General features: G+C 37.2%; 2 protein-coding genes across 2 annotated transcripts; both read right to left on the bottom strand.

Moving 5' to 3' along the window:
• Positions 1-4697: 4697 nt before the first annotated feature.
• On the bottom strand, positions 4698-11063 carry LOC137708640 (CSC1-like protein At3g21620). The gene is made up of 12 exons (XM_068447760.1): positions 10885-11063; positions 9116-9455; positions 8533-8679; positions 8056-8191; positions 7633-7734; positions 7241-7360; positions 7050-7130; positions 6519-6859; positions 6152-6397; positions 5568-5892; positions 5223-5456; positions 4698-5129 (listed from the first exon to the last, which is right to left on the bottom strand). The coding sequence occupies exons 2-12, from the start codon at positions 9418-9420 to the stop codon at positions 4866-4868; spliced, it is 2301 nt and encodes a 766-aa protein (XP_068303861.1). The 5' UTR covers positions 9421-9455; positions 10885-11063; the 3' UTR covers positions 4698-4865.
• Positions 11064-12980: 1917 nt separating this feature from the next.
• Positions 12981-15987, bottom strand: LOC137707906 (uncharacterized). The gene is made up of 3 exons (XM_068446849.1): positions 15650-15987; positions 13695-14996; positions 12981-13546 (listed from the first exon to the last, which is right to left on the bottom strand). Exons 1-3 carry the CDS (start codon positions 15830-15832, stop codon positions 13319-13321), a joined length of 1713 nt encoding a protein of 570 aa, XP_068302950.1. The 5' UTR covers positions 15833-15987; the 3' UTR covers positions 12981-13318.
• Between the last annotated feature and the right edge of the window lie 575 nt (positions 15988-16562).

Here is a 16562-nt window from a genome sequence, read left to right as displayed (position 1 = left end):
TTTGACTCTAAAGTTTCCTAATTTAATTTCAAATTGGAAAATAAATGCAAAATTGTACCGGCCAAATGGTGAAGAGCTTAAGGAACGCATTGAGGAATGCGAGGTTCGATGGGATCAACGGCAAAGACGACGTCGTCGCATCCGCAGCCGTCATCACCTCGTCCACTCTCTCTCACGAGCAAGACTGTGGAAACTAGAAAAGAGGGAAAGAGGAGGAGCATGAGTCAACTAGGCCCCACAGCCGAGTTCAATCAGCACAAAGTGGCTGCTGGATTTTTTTTTTCTCTTACTTTTTTATAACTTTTTATTATTATTATGAATGCGGTGGATTTGGTAAGAAGCAAGAAATATAGAATTTTAGAATTTTGATTCACTGTGGAAGAAGCAAAGTAATTTCCATGCAACAAGAAATTTTCTTCATCATTCACAAGTAAAGTGCTTCTTCTATCCCTTCTTCGGTACATTACATATAACTCAGAAGTTTGAAGGTCAATTCAGAAGTTTTAAATTTTATTAAATAATGATTCAAATCACAAAATATCCTCAATTTAATAAACAATGAACAAAATGATTTGACATAAATTGAAGCTATTTTTGTCATTTTATTCTTATTTAATAGAGATTTTTTTACCAAAATGATTGATGGCGGACAAACGCGACAGAATGCGACGATGGCATTCCTCGGGAATTGAACATCCTATTTGAGTCTCATCTTCTTTCTTTGTACTTTAAAAACACTCACATCACTCAATTTCACACCAATTTGACACTAAAATTTGCTAACTTAATTTCAAATTGGAAAATTGAGCTACAAAAATACGAAATTGTACGGTCCAGGTGCTGAAGTGCTTGAAGAACTGAGCTAGAGCGCAGGTGAGGTTTGATGGGATAGATGTCGTCATCGACGACGAAGATGACGTCGTTGCATCCACAACCGTCATCACCTCATCCATTCTCTCTCTTGAGTCAAGACTGATGAAACCTAGAAAAGAGGGAAAGAGAAGGAGTATGAGACTATGAGTCGACTGGGCCCCACATCCGAGTCCAATCAGAAGAAGAGCCTCTTGGACTTTTTTTGTTCTCTTACTTTTTTTATAACTGTATTTTTTTTATGAATGCTGTGGATTTGGGAAGAAGCAAGAAATATAGAATTTTGGAATTTTGATTCACTATGGAAGAAGCAAAGTAATTTCCATGGAACAATAAATTCTCTTCATCCCTCACAAGTAAAGTGCTTATTCTATCCCTTATTTGGTACATTACACATAACTCAGAAGTTTTAAGTTCAATTTTGCTTTCTGGTTCTTTTTTAGAAGTTTTAAGTTTTATTAAATAATGACCAAAATTGTCACCGAAAAACAAATAAGGACCAAAATGACAAAATACCATCAATTTAATAAACAATGAGCTAAAATGATTATATTCTTATTTAGAATTTTGTTATTTTATTCTTATTTAATAAAGATTTTTTACTAAAATGATTGATGGTGAACAAACGTGGCGGAATGTCCATCGGAATCGAGCATTCTCTTTGAGTCCTATCTCTTTTCTTTGTACCATAAAAACACTCACATCACTCAATTCACATCAATTTGACACTAAATTTCCTAATTTAATTTCAAATTGGAAAATTGAGATGCAAAAATGCGAAATTGTACGGACCAGCTGTGAAAAGCTTGAGGAATTGAGCAAGAGCACAGGCGAGGAACGCAGTGTAGAGAGCAAGGTTCGATGGGATCGACGCCACTGTTGACGGTGAAGACGACATCGTCACATTTGTAGCCGTCATCACCTCGTCCATTCTCTCTCAAGAGTCAAGACTGTGGAAACTAGAAAAGAGAAAAAAACAAAAAGACGAGGAGTATGAGTAGATTGGGCCCCACAGTCTAGTTCAACCTTCCAATCAGAGATGAGTTGGAATGGATTATCACAGTCCAATCAGGAGAAAGAGGCTGATGAGTATATTTTATATTATATATTTAACCCTATTCTTAGTATATTTTGGTTAATAATTTGGAAGAATTTTGATACTTTGAATTATGTTTCCAATATAGGATTTTCGACTTCCTCTGGAGCAAAACATGGTCAAATGGACGAATTTTGGAGTAATTCCAATTGGAGGACGTTCGTGAGTCACTTAGCTTGATCCTATCAAAATATCAGTTTTTTTTCTACCAAGCAATGATTTTCTGGCAATAAAATAAAGGAGTCATACGCAGTGCTGGAATAGTGACGTGTTGGGCTTGAATTGCGTTTTTGGAGCCCAAGATGACCTCGGATGAGTTTGTGGCCTTCTGGAGATGTGTTCAGAATGTTCTTATCTTTAAAAAAAAGCTATCTTGGGCCGGATTTGGAGGAGATTTGAGGCTAAAACGTGGCTGAACAGTTTCTGTGCAGTTTTTCCTAGGTTAATTAGGAATTTATTTTCTATTTTATTTTATTATTATTTAGTTTCTTAGTGGGAATAAAATACTTAAGGGTTAGGGTTTGTGTGTTAGCTTTAGGGAGATATTAAAAGGGCTTGGCCGTTCTTATTTTAAGGAGGCTTTTCTTTTATGCAACTTTTGGGAGACAGAGAACTTGGCTAGGGTTCTTAGAGATTTTCTACTTTAAGGTGTTTTCATTCCTTTTATTCTTAATAATATGTTCTATGATTTCAATTATGAATATGCGTAACTAATTCCTTTTGCTAGGGTGAAGCCGTAAGCCTTAGCATGAATATGTGATTTTTATTTAATTGTTTATGATTGATTGCATGCATACTTTGAATTATTGATCATCGTGATTAAAACTATCTAATTGTCTTAATGCCTGATCACCATTAGGATCTTTAGAAAAGTAATTTGATGCAATTTTGGTCGGAAGGTTCCCTGAAATTGATGTTGGCTTCTTGTGATTAATAATTGTAATTTCACTTAAGATGAACACCACATCTTAAGGGTTGCATGGTTTTTCAAAGGGTTTTCATAAAGCATAATGAGTCTCTCATGTTCAGATTTGATCCGAACGTCCGGACGGGTTGCATGTTAGATATACGTTCTATGTTGGAGGTTCCAAGTAGAATATAAATTAGGAAAACCTAACCTTCAAAGTGGCATGTATAGATCATAAGCAATTGATAAAAATACATAAGATTGCTAGGTGATGGTGAAACCCTAGTGTTTTCTTAATTTGATTTTTCCAACAGTTTTTTTTCCCTTCATCTTTAATATTGCAAATTAGTTGATTTTTATTAATTAAATTCGTTTTAATTTAAGTAGGTTATAAAACCAATCATCTCAACTTTCTGCTTTGCAATAATTAATTGGAATTAGATTTGGTTTGAATTATTTAATAATCCCTGTGGAGAACGACCTTGGGAGAACCGTTTATACTACAACAACCTTGTCATTCTTGCAAGTAACATAGGAGTTTTTAACCCGTTTGTGTGTGTGGTAAAATCTATATCAAGTAGATTGGGCCCCACAGTCTAGTTCAACCTTCCAATCAGAGATGAGTTGGAATGGATTGTCACAGTCCAATCAGGAGAAAGAGGCTGCTGGATTTTTGTTTTGTCATATTTTTCGATTTGTTCCCTAAACTTGTATAGAGCTGTTAATTTCCCCACTAAACTTTAATTTTAGCTGATTACCCCCATAACTTATAATTAGCCAATTTCCTCATTGAACTTTAATTTTAGCTAGTTACCCCTAAACTTTTATAAATAACCAATTTCTCTCATGATGCTAGATTTCAAAAAGTTTCATCCAATTTTTTATTCATTTTGATCACATGGACAACACATGACAACTATATAGGGGCAAAATTAATGGAAAATTGGATTAAAAAAATCTTATGTTTTTTTTTTTTGGGGGGGGGGGGGGGGAATTGGCTAAGTATAAAATTTTAGAGGGATAATCGACTAAAGTTAAAGTTAAGGGGGGAAATTGGCTAATTACAAAAGTTCAGGGGGGTAATCGGCTAAAATTAAAGTCAGGAGGGAAATTGGCATCTCTATAGAAGTTCAGAGGGCAAATCGACAAATACATCTTGGTTTTCTCTTACTTTTTTTTTCCTAATGATGGCAGTGGATTTGGTAAGAAGCAAGAAATATAGAATTTTGGAATTTTGATTCACTGTGGAAGAAGCAAAGTAATTTCCATGGAACAAGAAATTCTCTTCATCCTTCACAAGTAAAGTGCTTTTTCTATCCCTTCTTCGGTACATTACACATAACTCAGAAGTTTTAAGGTCAATCTTGCATTCTAGTTCTCTCTCCTCCTATTTCCCAATCCCTCATATCCTCACCTTTCATTCATAGCGTGTAAAACAAATCTTCACCTCTGAATTAGCTTGGAATTGTTTTGAATGACTGAATGGAAGAAAGGGATAGGAGAGGAAAGAATCTGAATCCGTCAATTTGAGAGTAGGTGGGACATGACATAGCAGGGCTCGCTGTTGGTGTTATGCCGCACAAAACACCTGGTCTGACAGGCCGTACGTTAGAATTCCACCTCGCAACATGTTGGATCAGTGTGTCCAGGTGGAACCAAAATACAAAAGGTCTCGTAGTTGCATGAAAGGTGCCCTGTAAATGGCGTGGTAGAGCAACCCGATCAAAGCTTTTCATGAACGACAAATGGGGCATTCACAACAAGAGGTTCGACGGGATTGAACTGAATAAGAATACTTACCACTACACCCGCAGAATAGTCGTATTTTGTTCGGATCCGAACTCAAATCTAAAACCGAAAGGCCTTTTTTTTCTTCTTCCTTGATTGTTTTTCTCTACACAATGAAGATCCGAATAACTCTCTATACAATTCCTTTGCAACCTCCGAAGCCAAAAATGTACAGCTAACTAAACAAAGAGTTACAACACACTCTCAAGGGATCATCTTCTGAGTATCGTCCTCGGGTATGGATGCTGATGAAGAACCGCTATATTTGCTGGGCATTTGTGTATTCCTTCGAGAACTGCGTTTTGTTAGGACAACTGCGGGTTCCTTCTCAAATTCCTGGGCAGGTGCCTTGTTCTCGCTGTCATCTTCACCCTTGAAAACTGGGTGGATGTACGCATTTTGAAGGAAGCCTTTCACGTTCAGATTAGGCTCTCTTGTGTGTTCTAATGTATCCTTCATCATTGCTTCCTGCAATCCACCATAAGTAAATGTTCATCACAGTCAAATCACTTCGACCAGCACAACGAAGAACGAGGTCAACCAATAGTGAATGCAACAAACCTGCAAGGGATGTCTGATGAAAGCAGGTTCGTAACGGCCTTTGCAGAATCTATGGAACCATATGGTCAACACTGGGAGTATGATGAGCAGTGGAGTTGACTGAGCAGCTTCTTTTGTGCTTAACAATCCCATCAGCAGCAGTTGTGAGACAATTAGTGCCGTTATGATGCGCCCGTGGACATCAGGCCAGAATGCCGCAGCACTTTCATACTCTTGATTATAGACGTTTATAATCTAGAATCAACCAACGAAATTCATTAGAATTTAGCAGAATTACTCAGTCAAGAAATTAATATCTCAACCAAAAAATAACTAAACCCTTCTCTTGGAAATGTCGCAACTTACCTGATGACGATAAACAACATATGCCAGGGCAAAGAATACTATTATGAACGGAAGTAGGATTGGTGACACCACAGCATAAACAAGGCCAAGTAAGAAATATAGTTGTATTTGAGGTTCACCGGTGTTGAAACCAAGGGTTCCGGGATCCATGGCCTCTTCCCTATCCTTTTCAGTCTTCACCAAGAAGAAATTCTTCAGGTGATATATAATCAAGGGTTTCAACCTTAGAATCTCCCCAGCAATTCCGGCCCACCCATCAACCATTATATAAGTGATAAAGAAGGTTGCCTTCATTGGAATTGAAACACCAATTGTCTTCGGGATCCTGCAAATAGCCAATTAATTATCAAAACTTTTTGCATCAAGCAGCACTGTTGATATCAGATACAAAGCAGACGAAGCTTAAATTCATTGCAGTCAATCAATTTATGCACACAAGAGATGATGTCAAAACTTGATTGACTTGCTTTCTTCCATGATCTCACATTAGTGTATTTGTATGAAATGAAAAAGTACATTCCATATAACTAACCATCAGGATACTGCAAACTAAATGGAGTTGAGGTGCAAATATAAGGACATACTCATTGGCAGATTGGTGAATGAATTCATCTAGTTGTTGAAATGCAGTTCCAGTGATTATGCTCCCAAGAAATACATTGACAAATTGGAAAATATAATATCTAGTAGCCGATCTCCTCTCTAGAGCTGATACGCTACTGAAACCTTCAAATTTGGACATTACCATCAATATAGAGGGAAGGAATATAAGAAAAATCTTCAAAGCAATTCCAGGCAGGAAACCTTGGATAAATGATTTTATGAATTTCCTGCATGAAAAAATGGGATGTTGTTATTGCAAAACGACGGTAAAAAAAAGTAATTAAGAGCTGACCATCCAGCCAGGGAACATTCAAACAAAGATATATTATATAGAAAGAAAATACTCACACTTCAATAATGGGCTTTAGGAAGGGGGCTGCTTTCTCAATACCCTCAATGTTTGCAAGGGACTGTACAAATGCAATGGGGATCATAAAAAAGAAGGTGAGGAAGAAGAAAGCAACGGCAGCTACAAGCCTCCTAATTGTCAATGTAACATAGGGGATAGCCAAGTTATCCCAATAAACATCACGGGGTTCTGGAGCCCACTCAGTCAACCATATAGTTGGGTTTCTGGATTGTTGAGTTTGTGCACAAACAGCGGCACCCCATCGAGTTCTGAAGGAAACAAAAGCTGCTGGCATGATAGATTTAGGGCTACTTGTAATCTTATCTCTCTCCAAGGATATCTGTCAACAATAAATTTGATTTGAAAAAGAAAGAACATAAGTGTTCCCATAATGATTCATCTATAAAAGACAAAGAAGTAGTCAATCAGGACTTGAGCTAACTCCAAAGCTTTCCTTGTCCAGTGTCAAATAGAAGCAACAGTGAGCAAGACTGGTGGAACAAATTTTACAGTAGTTAAGGGATACTTACTTCTTTTGATAGCCTCTCAGTCTCAGATGTATAAAAATCAATTGCATCCACCCGTTTACCCCAAAGACCAAGAAATCCAGTCTGCTCACAAGACGTTGTTAATGGAAATGAGAAATAACATGATGAAAAGAAAAGGGAAGGAAACAAAATGAAAAAAACGAAGAAAGAAATCAGAAGAATAATACAAATACCTTCTTCGATGGTCTTTTAGATGAATTTCTAGAAAATTTAAGTTGATAGTAGTCAAGCCAATTCTGAATTTTCTTCTTCTCATTGACTAATTCAGAAAGTTTACTTGCATTGTAAACCACCTACATGCAAATAATTCAGTAAGAAATTAAACATAGAACCCAAATACATGGAAGAAGAGCACAGGTGTAAATCCCCTTTCACAGTAACAGTTAACATACTGACATGTTTGCAAGTTTATTACCAATGAAGAACGCTACTTTATTTAGACCCCTCTATAGTTGTGGAAAGCAGAGCAGGGACTGTTGACATTGAATTTTTTTTTTTATAACTTGAACGCCCGTTTCTGTGTGAATCAGTATTAAGGATGTAATGAAAAGCAAGAGGACCAAACCTGATGAGTGAGATAGTGGTCTGGATGGTTGACCAGAAAAAAATGTTCCACGAGCTGACTAACTGTTTCATCGGGATCTGGTGGCACATTTCTAACCAGTACCTACACCAAATTTACGTATTTCACAACAGTTAGATCCACAACAGTGAAAAGAAATGTTTAAAGAACACCAATTTTATAGTTTTCCCACTCAATAATGTAACTGGATAGTGCATAGGAGTAGGAATACATCATGTAGGAAGATAAACGAGAAAACAAGACTCGGTACTATATAAACATATTGAACAATTACAATTTAATGATGTAAATTTAGCTGCTTGACCCCAGCCCTTGCTAGTGGCTGTTAATGTTATGTCCCGACTAGTGTGCTTCAATGTCAATTTATTTATCACGTAAGCTTAAGAATAATCAAGTTGATCTTACTGTGAACTGATCAGGGCGCCGCCGTTCTGATGCAAGAAAATGCAACCTCATTGTTGCAACTTTCTCGTACTCTGTTTTCAATATGTAGCATGTCCAAATTGTAAAAGCATAGGCCATTACTAAATGAGTCCAAAATCTGCATCAGATGTTAAATAATCATGGGAAGGTAAATTTCCTTGAAATGCAAACAAGTTTCAATGCACAGTAGCATATAAATGAGTCCCATCAAAAGTAAATGATCACCAGAAGGGTATAAACTAGGCAATTCTCAATTTAGATTAAATCTTGCATATTAACCTAGAATGCCAATTACCCTCAGTTGAGAAAATTAAGAAAATTAATTCCTCAAAGGTCAGATTTTTAAATAATTAGGAACTGCGTTTGCAAGAAATTAAAAGTCGGACATGAGGGAAAAAAATAGCAAAACTTAAAGGAAGTGATGCAATAGTAGAGGTTAGAGAAGAAAGTATTGCATACCTATGAGATCCAAGAGGAACATTTGAGATGGAGAGCTCATCTATGTTGCTGTATACCACAGTTGAATTCTTTAGGGTGCTATTAGTCCAATTGACTGGAACCATGACTGCATAGGCTAGGAATGCGATGGGAACAAAAAATTTTAGCCTGCACTTTAAGGGGCCAAAATCTCGTAATCAGTCGAAGAAGGCAAACATTACAAATCCCATCTAGAAAGAAGAGAAGTATTCAGTTGACATATTACATTCCGCCATTGTAGAAAAGCATTTTATGCAAGGAGAAGAGTTGCAGAGAGGATATGGGTTGACAATATACATGAAACACTTGCAGTATGCCAATAAAATTATCTTTACTTATGTCAAAATATAAGGGGACACGGTCTTAGCAAATGTGAAAACTCTCAGTTTAAAAGTTCTATGTCTGTTATGTACCACAACATACATTGTACTCATGTCCTAATTATAGGAAGTTGTACACACATCACATATATAGATGCTAATTAGTTACATAATCAAAGAAACGTTAACATTTACATTGCCAAAAGCAACGACTAAAACGAAAAATATGATTTACCAAAGCATACCCTGTCAAGTAGATCCTCAAGTAAACCGCAGAGTCCAACCCTGCATGGTCAACTAGCTCAGGTTCTGGCATTTGTAATGCAGCAGGCATCCAATTCAAGAATTTCGCATACGATCTGAAGTCCAGATTCACAAACTTGCTTACTCCGCCAAACGGACTACACCTTAACCCTTTAAGATACCATTTTGGAAAGTAGACCCTATCATTGACGGGTTGAATTCGAAGTATGGCAAACGCCAAAAAGAAAGCAAATGCAGTGAGAATATTGATAGCTGCTGCAACTGCGATATCATTCAGTGTCGCCATCTCTTGCTTCAAAGTAATATATGTGAATGATTCTCCTGTAAAGTTGGAGAAAACAAAAGGTAAGCTTTATATACTCTCAATAAATAATTTACACCAGGATAAGAAAAAGATGGGGAGGGTGGTTTGCAAACAGCACCGTTTAGTATTACTGAGAACAAAGAAAAGAGTGATTTTATGATGATTTTTACCAAGGAATTATGGAGTTAGTAAAATCCTATTCGATAGTAAGAGGAAGAGAAGAGCCTTGGAGTTAGTGGTTCACTGGAAATCAACGTCCCTTTATGGGAATATCAATTGGCTCAAACTTCAGGCCTCTAATTATATAAAACCCTTGTGGTTTTAAGTTATAGAAAAGGCAAAATTGTAATTTCACAAATAACTTTGATAGTTCCCAGTCCCTTCAGTATTAACCCATAACTATGATGCTACTAAAACTACGGTCTAGTAGTATTCCTCAGAGTAAGTAGAAGGTTAAGTTTGTTTTTCATGACCTGCAAGCTCGATACCAAATAAAAATGAAAAAAAAAAAAAAAATTAACATGACGGTTATTATAAACAAACAAGATATAAATATAAATATAAATGTATCAAAAAGGAAAAGGAACACATGGGGTTCCCTTTAAATAGGCCTAAAGATCTGAACTAAACCCAATAACAGAAGCAAAGTGTTATATCGTTTAGTGCATCAAAGTAAGCTTTTCGCATCATCCCTAAATATAAAACATAATTAAGCTTCTAAACAAAAGAAAATCTTCTCAAAATTAAATCTTAACAGTTGGATTCAATAAATTTATAAATATAAAATTAAAAAAAAATATACATATACGGTGGGTCAGCCCATTAACCCAGAGGAATCTTGAACTAAATTTGGCCCAAAAATGAGTTTGAGTTTTATCTCATATTTGTCCCAGGGGATTGATCAATTTAAGGTAAGTTTAGAACCTAAAATTTAAGTTTTAATCCTAAACAATTTCAGTAATTCAGATGCCAACAGTAAGAATTTTTTTAACAGTATTACAGCAGTAAAACGAATCCCTAAAATCTAGCGGCAATGAACAGGTAATTTGGTTGAATAATCTGTCAACTCCTTTGAATTGAAAGGTAGATTAGAAGTTAGAACTTAGAACACAAAATTTCGGGGAAAGAGAAACATATTTGTCAACAAAAACCGAAAATTTTCTCTCACATTTTCTCAGCATCCAAACAAGCAGTAAAGCCTTTTTAGTGTTTGCCAGAACAAGCAAGCAAACTATTGATCAAACTTCTCATCGATCCAGAACTCAAACATCCATTGGAAAATGAACTGAAGAGTACATTTTCTCGGCAACCAAACAACCAACAAAAGTTTAAGATTTTACACTTACAAAAAACCAAATCAAGTAAAGATCGAGTATTTCATAATTTTCTCGGCAACCAAACAAGCATTAAAGTTCAAAATCCGGAAGCAGCAGAAGTAGTCTTTACCTGTATTTCGCCGTACGAACTGAATTCACTCCTGCTCTCCTACCTGAGCTACCTCCCTCCCTCAAGTCCTTGAAACGCAGCGTTTTCAGTTCAACTGGAAAGCATGGAAAAACGATCGAGAGTCGCAGGAGGGGGAAGACGGCGTGGCTAGTACTAAAATGCGCCTGCTCCGGTAAGAAAGCGTCGCGATCTTCTGTTTAAAAACTTAAAAGGCGTGAGTCGAATGATATGACACTGATATTACTAACAGTCGCTTCCGTTACGTTTTTCTCTTTTTAAATTTTAAATTTTCATTTAATGGAGAATCAATTATATTTGCAAAGTAATTTCCACTCGTATTTTTTTATATTTTTCAGTCTCGCATTTTTTTGTTTTTCTCTAAGCATTTAGATTGAATAAATTAATATAAAATTATGAAATCAATTAAGAAATAAGTACAAAAAAAAAAAAAGAACGGGAAATCTGAAAATATTTGTAAACTATGAAAGAAAAATTAGATTATAAAAGATGAAAATTACATTTTCTGTGGAGAGTGTGGCTGTATTGGGATCAAATTTCTTGCATGAAAATGAATGTAACCTTTATGTGACTCTAATTATTATTTGACACATATTAAATTTATAATAACAAAATTAAAAAAATTAAATTTATAAATACATGTTAATCAATAATTAAAATCATAGAAAAACCACACTCAATTTAAATGCCGAAAATTTGGTCTCGATTGTATTTCGGGATTCAGCAAATTAAATGCAAAATAATAAGTGGGTCCAATAGGATTTGGTTGTCTGCATGTGGGAAGGTGAGTTCAGTGTCACTTTATGCCTGCCGCTGAATAAGTTATAAAAAGGTAGACGCTCAGACTCAAACGGCTACTATTTTCTATGTTTTGACCGTTGGATGTTGACACGTGGCCCATGGCGTATGATCCGAGTTCTAAAAGCACAGGACAAAGATTAACATCTGTCGTCCGAATCTGAATGAATAGAAAGGGCAAAAGAAGGAAGAAAATAGTGGGATTTGGTAGGGACCCTTTTCCGTTTTTCGTCGGCAGATCGGCATTCCATTCATGATCCGCACCGGCACCAGCGAGCGGGGCGGACATCTTTCTTATATAAATATGTCAAACTTTCCCACTTGTTTGTCACCGAGAGCAAGTTCACTCCGCTAGGACAACAATTGCTCCGTCAATTAAGTAAAGATAATTATTGCCTTGATGTATAGTAATTGCCTCATTTTTTGGGCAACACACCTCCTCTTTTTTTCCCTCTCCTCTCCGCTTCTCCATCGCTTCCTCTCTCATCTACCGAACATTTCCTCCATCACCACCGCCCCCATCTCCCGCCACTCGCTTTCCTCAGTGATTCTCCGACAACCCATCTCCAGCACCAACATTGTTAGTCGGAGATGACGAGCAAATAAAATGCAAAATCTAAGTGCGAATTAGAAAGTAAAAAGGGAGTATTTTATAAAAGTTGTGGTCCAATAGGATATCTGCAAGTAGGAAGGTTAAGAAGAGGTGGGCACCTCCCGTCACTCTTAGACTCAAACAGCTATTTTCTGTGCTTTGACCGTTGGATGTTGACACGCGACCCATGTAATACGATCCGACACGTGATCAATCTATCATCTGAATGACAAGAAAAGGTCAAAGGAGGAAGAAATTTGTGGGATTTGGTAAGGGGCTATTTTTGGTTTTTCAATGAAAAAAAAAGTAAAAAGGAGGCGGAAAATTGTGGGATTTGGTGAGGGGTCATTTTCGGTTTTTCCTCGGTGCAGCTCGGCATTTATGATCCGCAGCAGCGGGCGGACATTTATTTCCTCACTTGAGTAATACGATGTAATGATATTTATTTTTACTTGTAATATATAATTAAAAAGTCTTAAATTCAATTCTTGTCAAAAGAAAATTTGAATCGCATTATTACTAACTCATTATGAGGCTAAATTCACTCTTTCTCCTTAGCATAAATAGTATCATTTGTTCAAAATAAATATATCAAATATTCCGACTTGTTTTTCACAAGATCCATTGTCACATGCACAAAGGATACAAAATGACCCCCGAAAAAGGGAAGAAATTTTATTCGGATCTCTTCCAATTTTAACTGTTGGAGTAATTTTCAAAAGTTCGGATGCGCCTGTGGCAGGTCGACTTCAGCCAAAAAGTTCGGAATTTGTGGCTGGTGAAAGAGATCCAGACCGAAAAAGGAGAGACAATCTGATAAATTATTTAAATAATATAATCATATCTTTGGCTGCCCCCCCCCCCTTCTCTTCTCTTTCTCTCTTTTATTCTTCCTCTCTCTCTCTCAGGTCAATTTGATCAATACACAGAACATCGTACTTCATAGTTTACAAGGACACAATACAAACACACAAGCAAGCTTTGGCAATGCTGCTGGGAAACTTGGAATACTCACTTGTGGCGTTTTTAGTTCTTTTGATGCACGGCAACCCGATGGATGTCCATCTCCTTCAACATGACAGAACGCCCGCACGAGTCGCACGGGGCGGTTCTCGACCCGCACGCACTCTCGTGCTCAGACAGTCCTCTCATTCTGTCCCGAACATCTATAGCGGAGCTTCCAGCTTGAACCATGTCCCCACAGAATCGGCACGCAATAAGGCGAAGGGGGCACATTGAGGCTTGGTGTTGCACCTGCACACAAGGACAGAAAGTTTCAGCCGTTAGGCCCGTTACAAGAAATTCATAGAAAAAAAGGTTTAAATTAAATGGAAAAATTTTACCAATGAAATGAAATGAAAATGTAATGATACAATACGAAAGGGGTAGAAAAATTGCTTACCATCTCTTCCTTCTCGAGCACAATTCCGCAGGGGCACTGAAGTGGTTCATGGAACACTTTCATGTGCTTTTCCATTTCCCCCCGATGAAAAGCTTGCTCACATTTCGGACAATGAACGTGATTCTTGGCCTCCTCAACCCTGAGAACAACTCCGCAACCAGCATGCTGACAAACAACATTATGTCTGCTACAATAGGCTTCATGAAGTCCTATAGTCCGACTGGGTATATACCGTTTACAATTCTTACACTCCACAGTATCCATGTCCATTGGTGATGAGTACGAGGCGGCCTGCTGACCTACTGTCCGATTACTGTCACCTTGAACATTCACAGTTACTTGGTACTTAGTTGTTCCCTTAAATCCGTACACACCAACACTGTAAGTTCCTGCTTCCAAGCTCTTGTCTTTTGAGCTAAGGATCAATACCTTCGAACCAATGTCATGGGAAGACCATTCATGCTGGTGCCTTGTTGGGAATATGAGAGGATGCTTGGAGATGTAAATATCAGTATCCCCAGAATTTGGCTCCGCTTCTATCCTCACCTCAACTTTGGCATCTCCCGAAGCAATTTTCTCCCAAGTATCATTATCTATGGAGAACTTGTAATACGAGTAGTGCCCTTCATCCACCGTTCCAGATTCTGATGTTCCAAATGTAAGTGGTTTAAGGACATTCTCATGAGTCTTTTCTGAATCAGTATCAGCACCAACTATGTCAACTTCAATATCTGTTTCTAGAACAGATACACTTGAAGAGGGTTTTAACTCAAGGACCTGTAACTTATAGACCAGCTCCCCATAGTTGACTGTAAATATATCATCTTCAGAAAGGGTGGCATGCTGACGAAGACTTGTTTCGAGGATGGCCTTGTGATTGGGCAAGTCTGAAAAACCTACCCTAAGAGGTTGAAGTTTTGCATAAGTCCCTTTAGGAAGCCATACATAGCGAACTTCTATCAAAGGAATATTTGGTGTATCTACCGGAAATAAGTTCTGCCATACATGAGGAGGTAGCCCAACAAAACCTTCGTCTGCGGTGAACTCCAAAACACCCGAATGGGTGCTCCTGCCCTTCCCCTTATCAGCATCGATCATTTCTGAAGAACCCTCTTGATGAACTGTTGACAATTTAAAGTACAAGGGTCCCTGATCAAACGCATTTTGATCTTGCAATTCGTTGAAGCAGGAAGCTGGCAACTTGATCTTATCTCCACTACCCTGGCAACGTACAGCTTCTAATACGCGGTAAAACATGATTCCCCGTCCGACAAGTAAACTTTCTTGCATTTGTTGATCAACCTGAAGAAATATAGTTAGAGTTATCAAAAAAGCAATTAATCTACTGCAAAAAATTTGAATCTTCCATCGAAATGATTCACTGTTACATCACTACCCTAATAACAAAGATAAAAGCCAGGTTTTTTAGGTAATGTAGATTAATGGAGCATGTCCATACTGATTCGGACATTATGTATTTGGTACGTTTAAGACCGAAGGAGTAAATCAACAGCCAATAAGGTTTACACGGGTTGTAATCATAGGCCTGTGTTCTGAAAAAATATGGATGACATCTGGGACTAGCTATTCAATTGCAACGACATTGAATGCCAAGGCATTGTGTGTTCAAAAATTTCCAGGGATTAACAGAAAAATCGAGAATTTGCAATCAGTAAAGTCATAAACTTTCAAAGAAATATTTAATTTTATACGAATCAAGTCATAAACATTCAAATAACTAGGCGATTTTCTACGAACAAAGTCAGGAACTTTCGAAGAACTACGCGATTTTCTACCATTAAAGTCACAAAATTTCAAAGCCCTACGCAATTTCGAACACCATTCCCAAATAATTGGAGCAATCAATGTACAAAACAAGCTGAAATTCAAGAAAAAAAGGGCCAATTTCAACAATCAAAAGCAATCGGGTAACTGATGGGATTTGATAAACAGACCTTGAGTTGGGCTTGGGCGGCATCGAAGAGGCGTCTGGATCGCTCGGCGTCAATGGCTTCTCTCTGCTTCTTAGCTTCTTCTTTCGCCTTCCTCTCCCTTTCCAATTTCTGCCTCGCCCTCTGCTTCCTCTCCTTCTGCTCCTTGTCCAGCTTCTCTCTCGCTCTTCTCAGCTCGAAATCCATCCCTCTCTCCTGTTTCTCTCTCTACCTCTCTCTGCTCGTTGGTCGTATTTGGAAGCTTTTTGTACTTTTGAGAAATCAGAGTCGGAGTTCGTGTTGGTGAAGAAACCACCAAATAGGAAGAGAAATTGGTTTTCTTTCTGGTCGTTGGAATTCCATTTATGTTGGTTCCGGCCTTCCAAGAACTTTCTCTCACATTACCTTTGGATTCCAGAAGGATCTGGGCCCTTCGTTTAGGAATGCGACCATGTTGGACTGCTTCATGGGCCTACAAGCCCACATGGAATTATATAAAGAGGTACTAGCGTATGTTTACATATTTTATGTATGAACATTTTTTTTTTGTTTTTTAAAATCAGAAGGAGAGAGGGAGAGAGAGGAACCGCGAGTGAAGAGTGAGAGTGGAAGGTTTTTGTTTTTTTATTCTTTTTAATAGTGATATACTTTAACATCAGTGAAGCTTCAATAAGAAACAAGAAAATTTATATATATGAAATTATATTATTGCCCATAATTTTTTTTTTTTTTTTGAGTTTTAACAAAGCACTTTTGGTACTGTTCACTTTTAACGAAAAACTATACTTTTACCTTTATTCACTACACCTTTATTTGTCATTTTTCATTAAAACTAAAGTTTTTTTTGGACTTTTCGTTAGTTTTCCTTTTTTTTTTTTTTTTTTTTTTTTTTTTTTTTTTTTTTTTTGTTTGTATGTTAGAAGACTAATAGTCTTCT

This window comes from Pyrus communis, chromosome 11 (genome assembly GCF_963583255.1).
Source record: "Pyrus communis chromosome 11, drPyrComm1.1, whole genome shotgun sequence".
NCBI classification, from domain to species: Eukaryota; Viridiplantae; Streptophyta; class Magnoliopsida; order Rosales; family Rosaceae; genus Pyrus; species Pyrus communis.
Note: the sequence above shows the minus strand (reverse complement) of the source record. Positions and strands in the feature narration are given on the sequence as shown.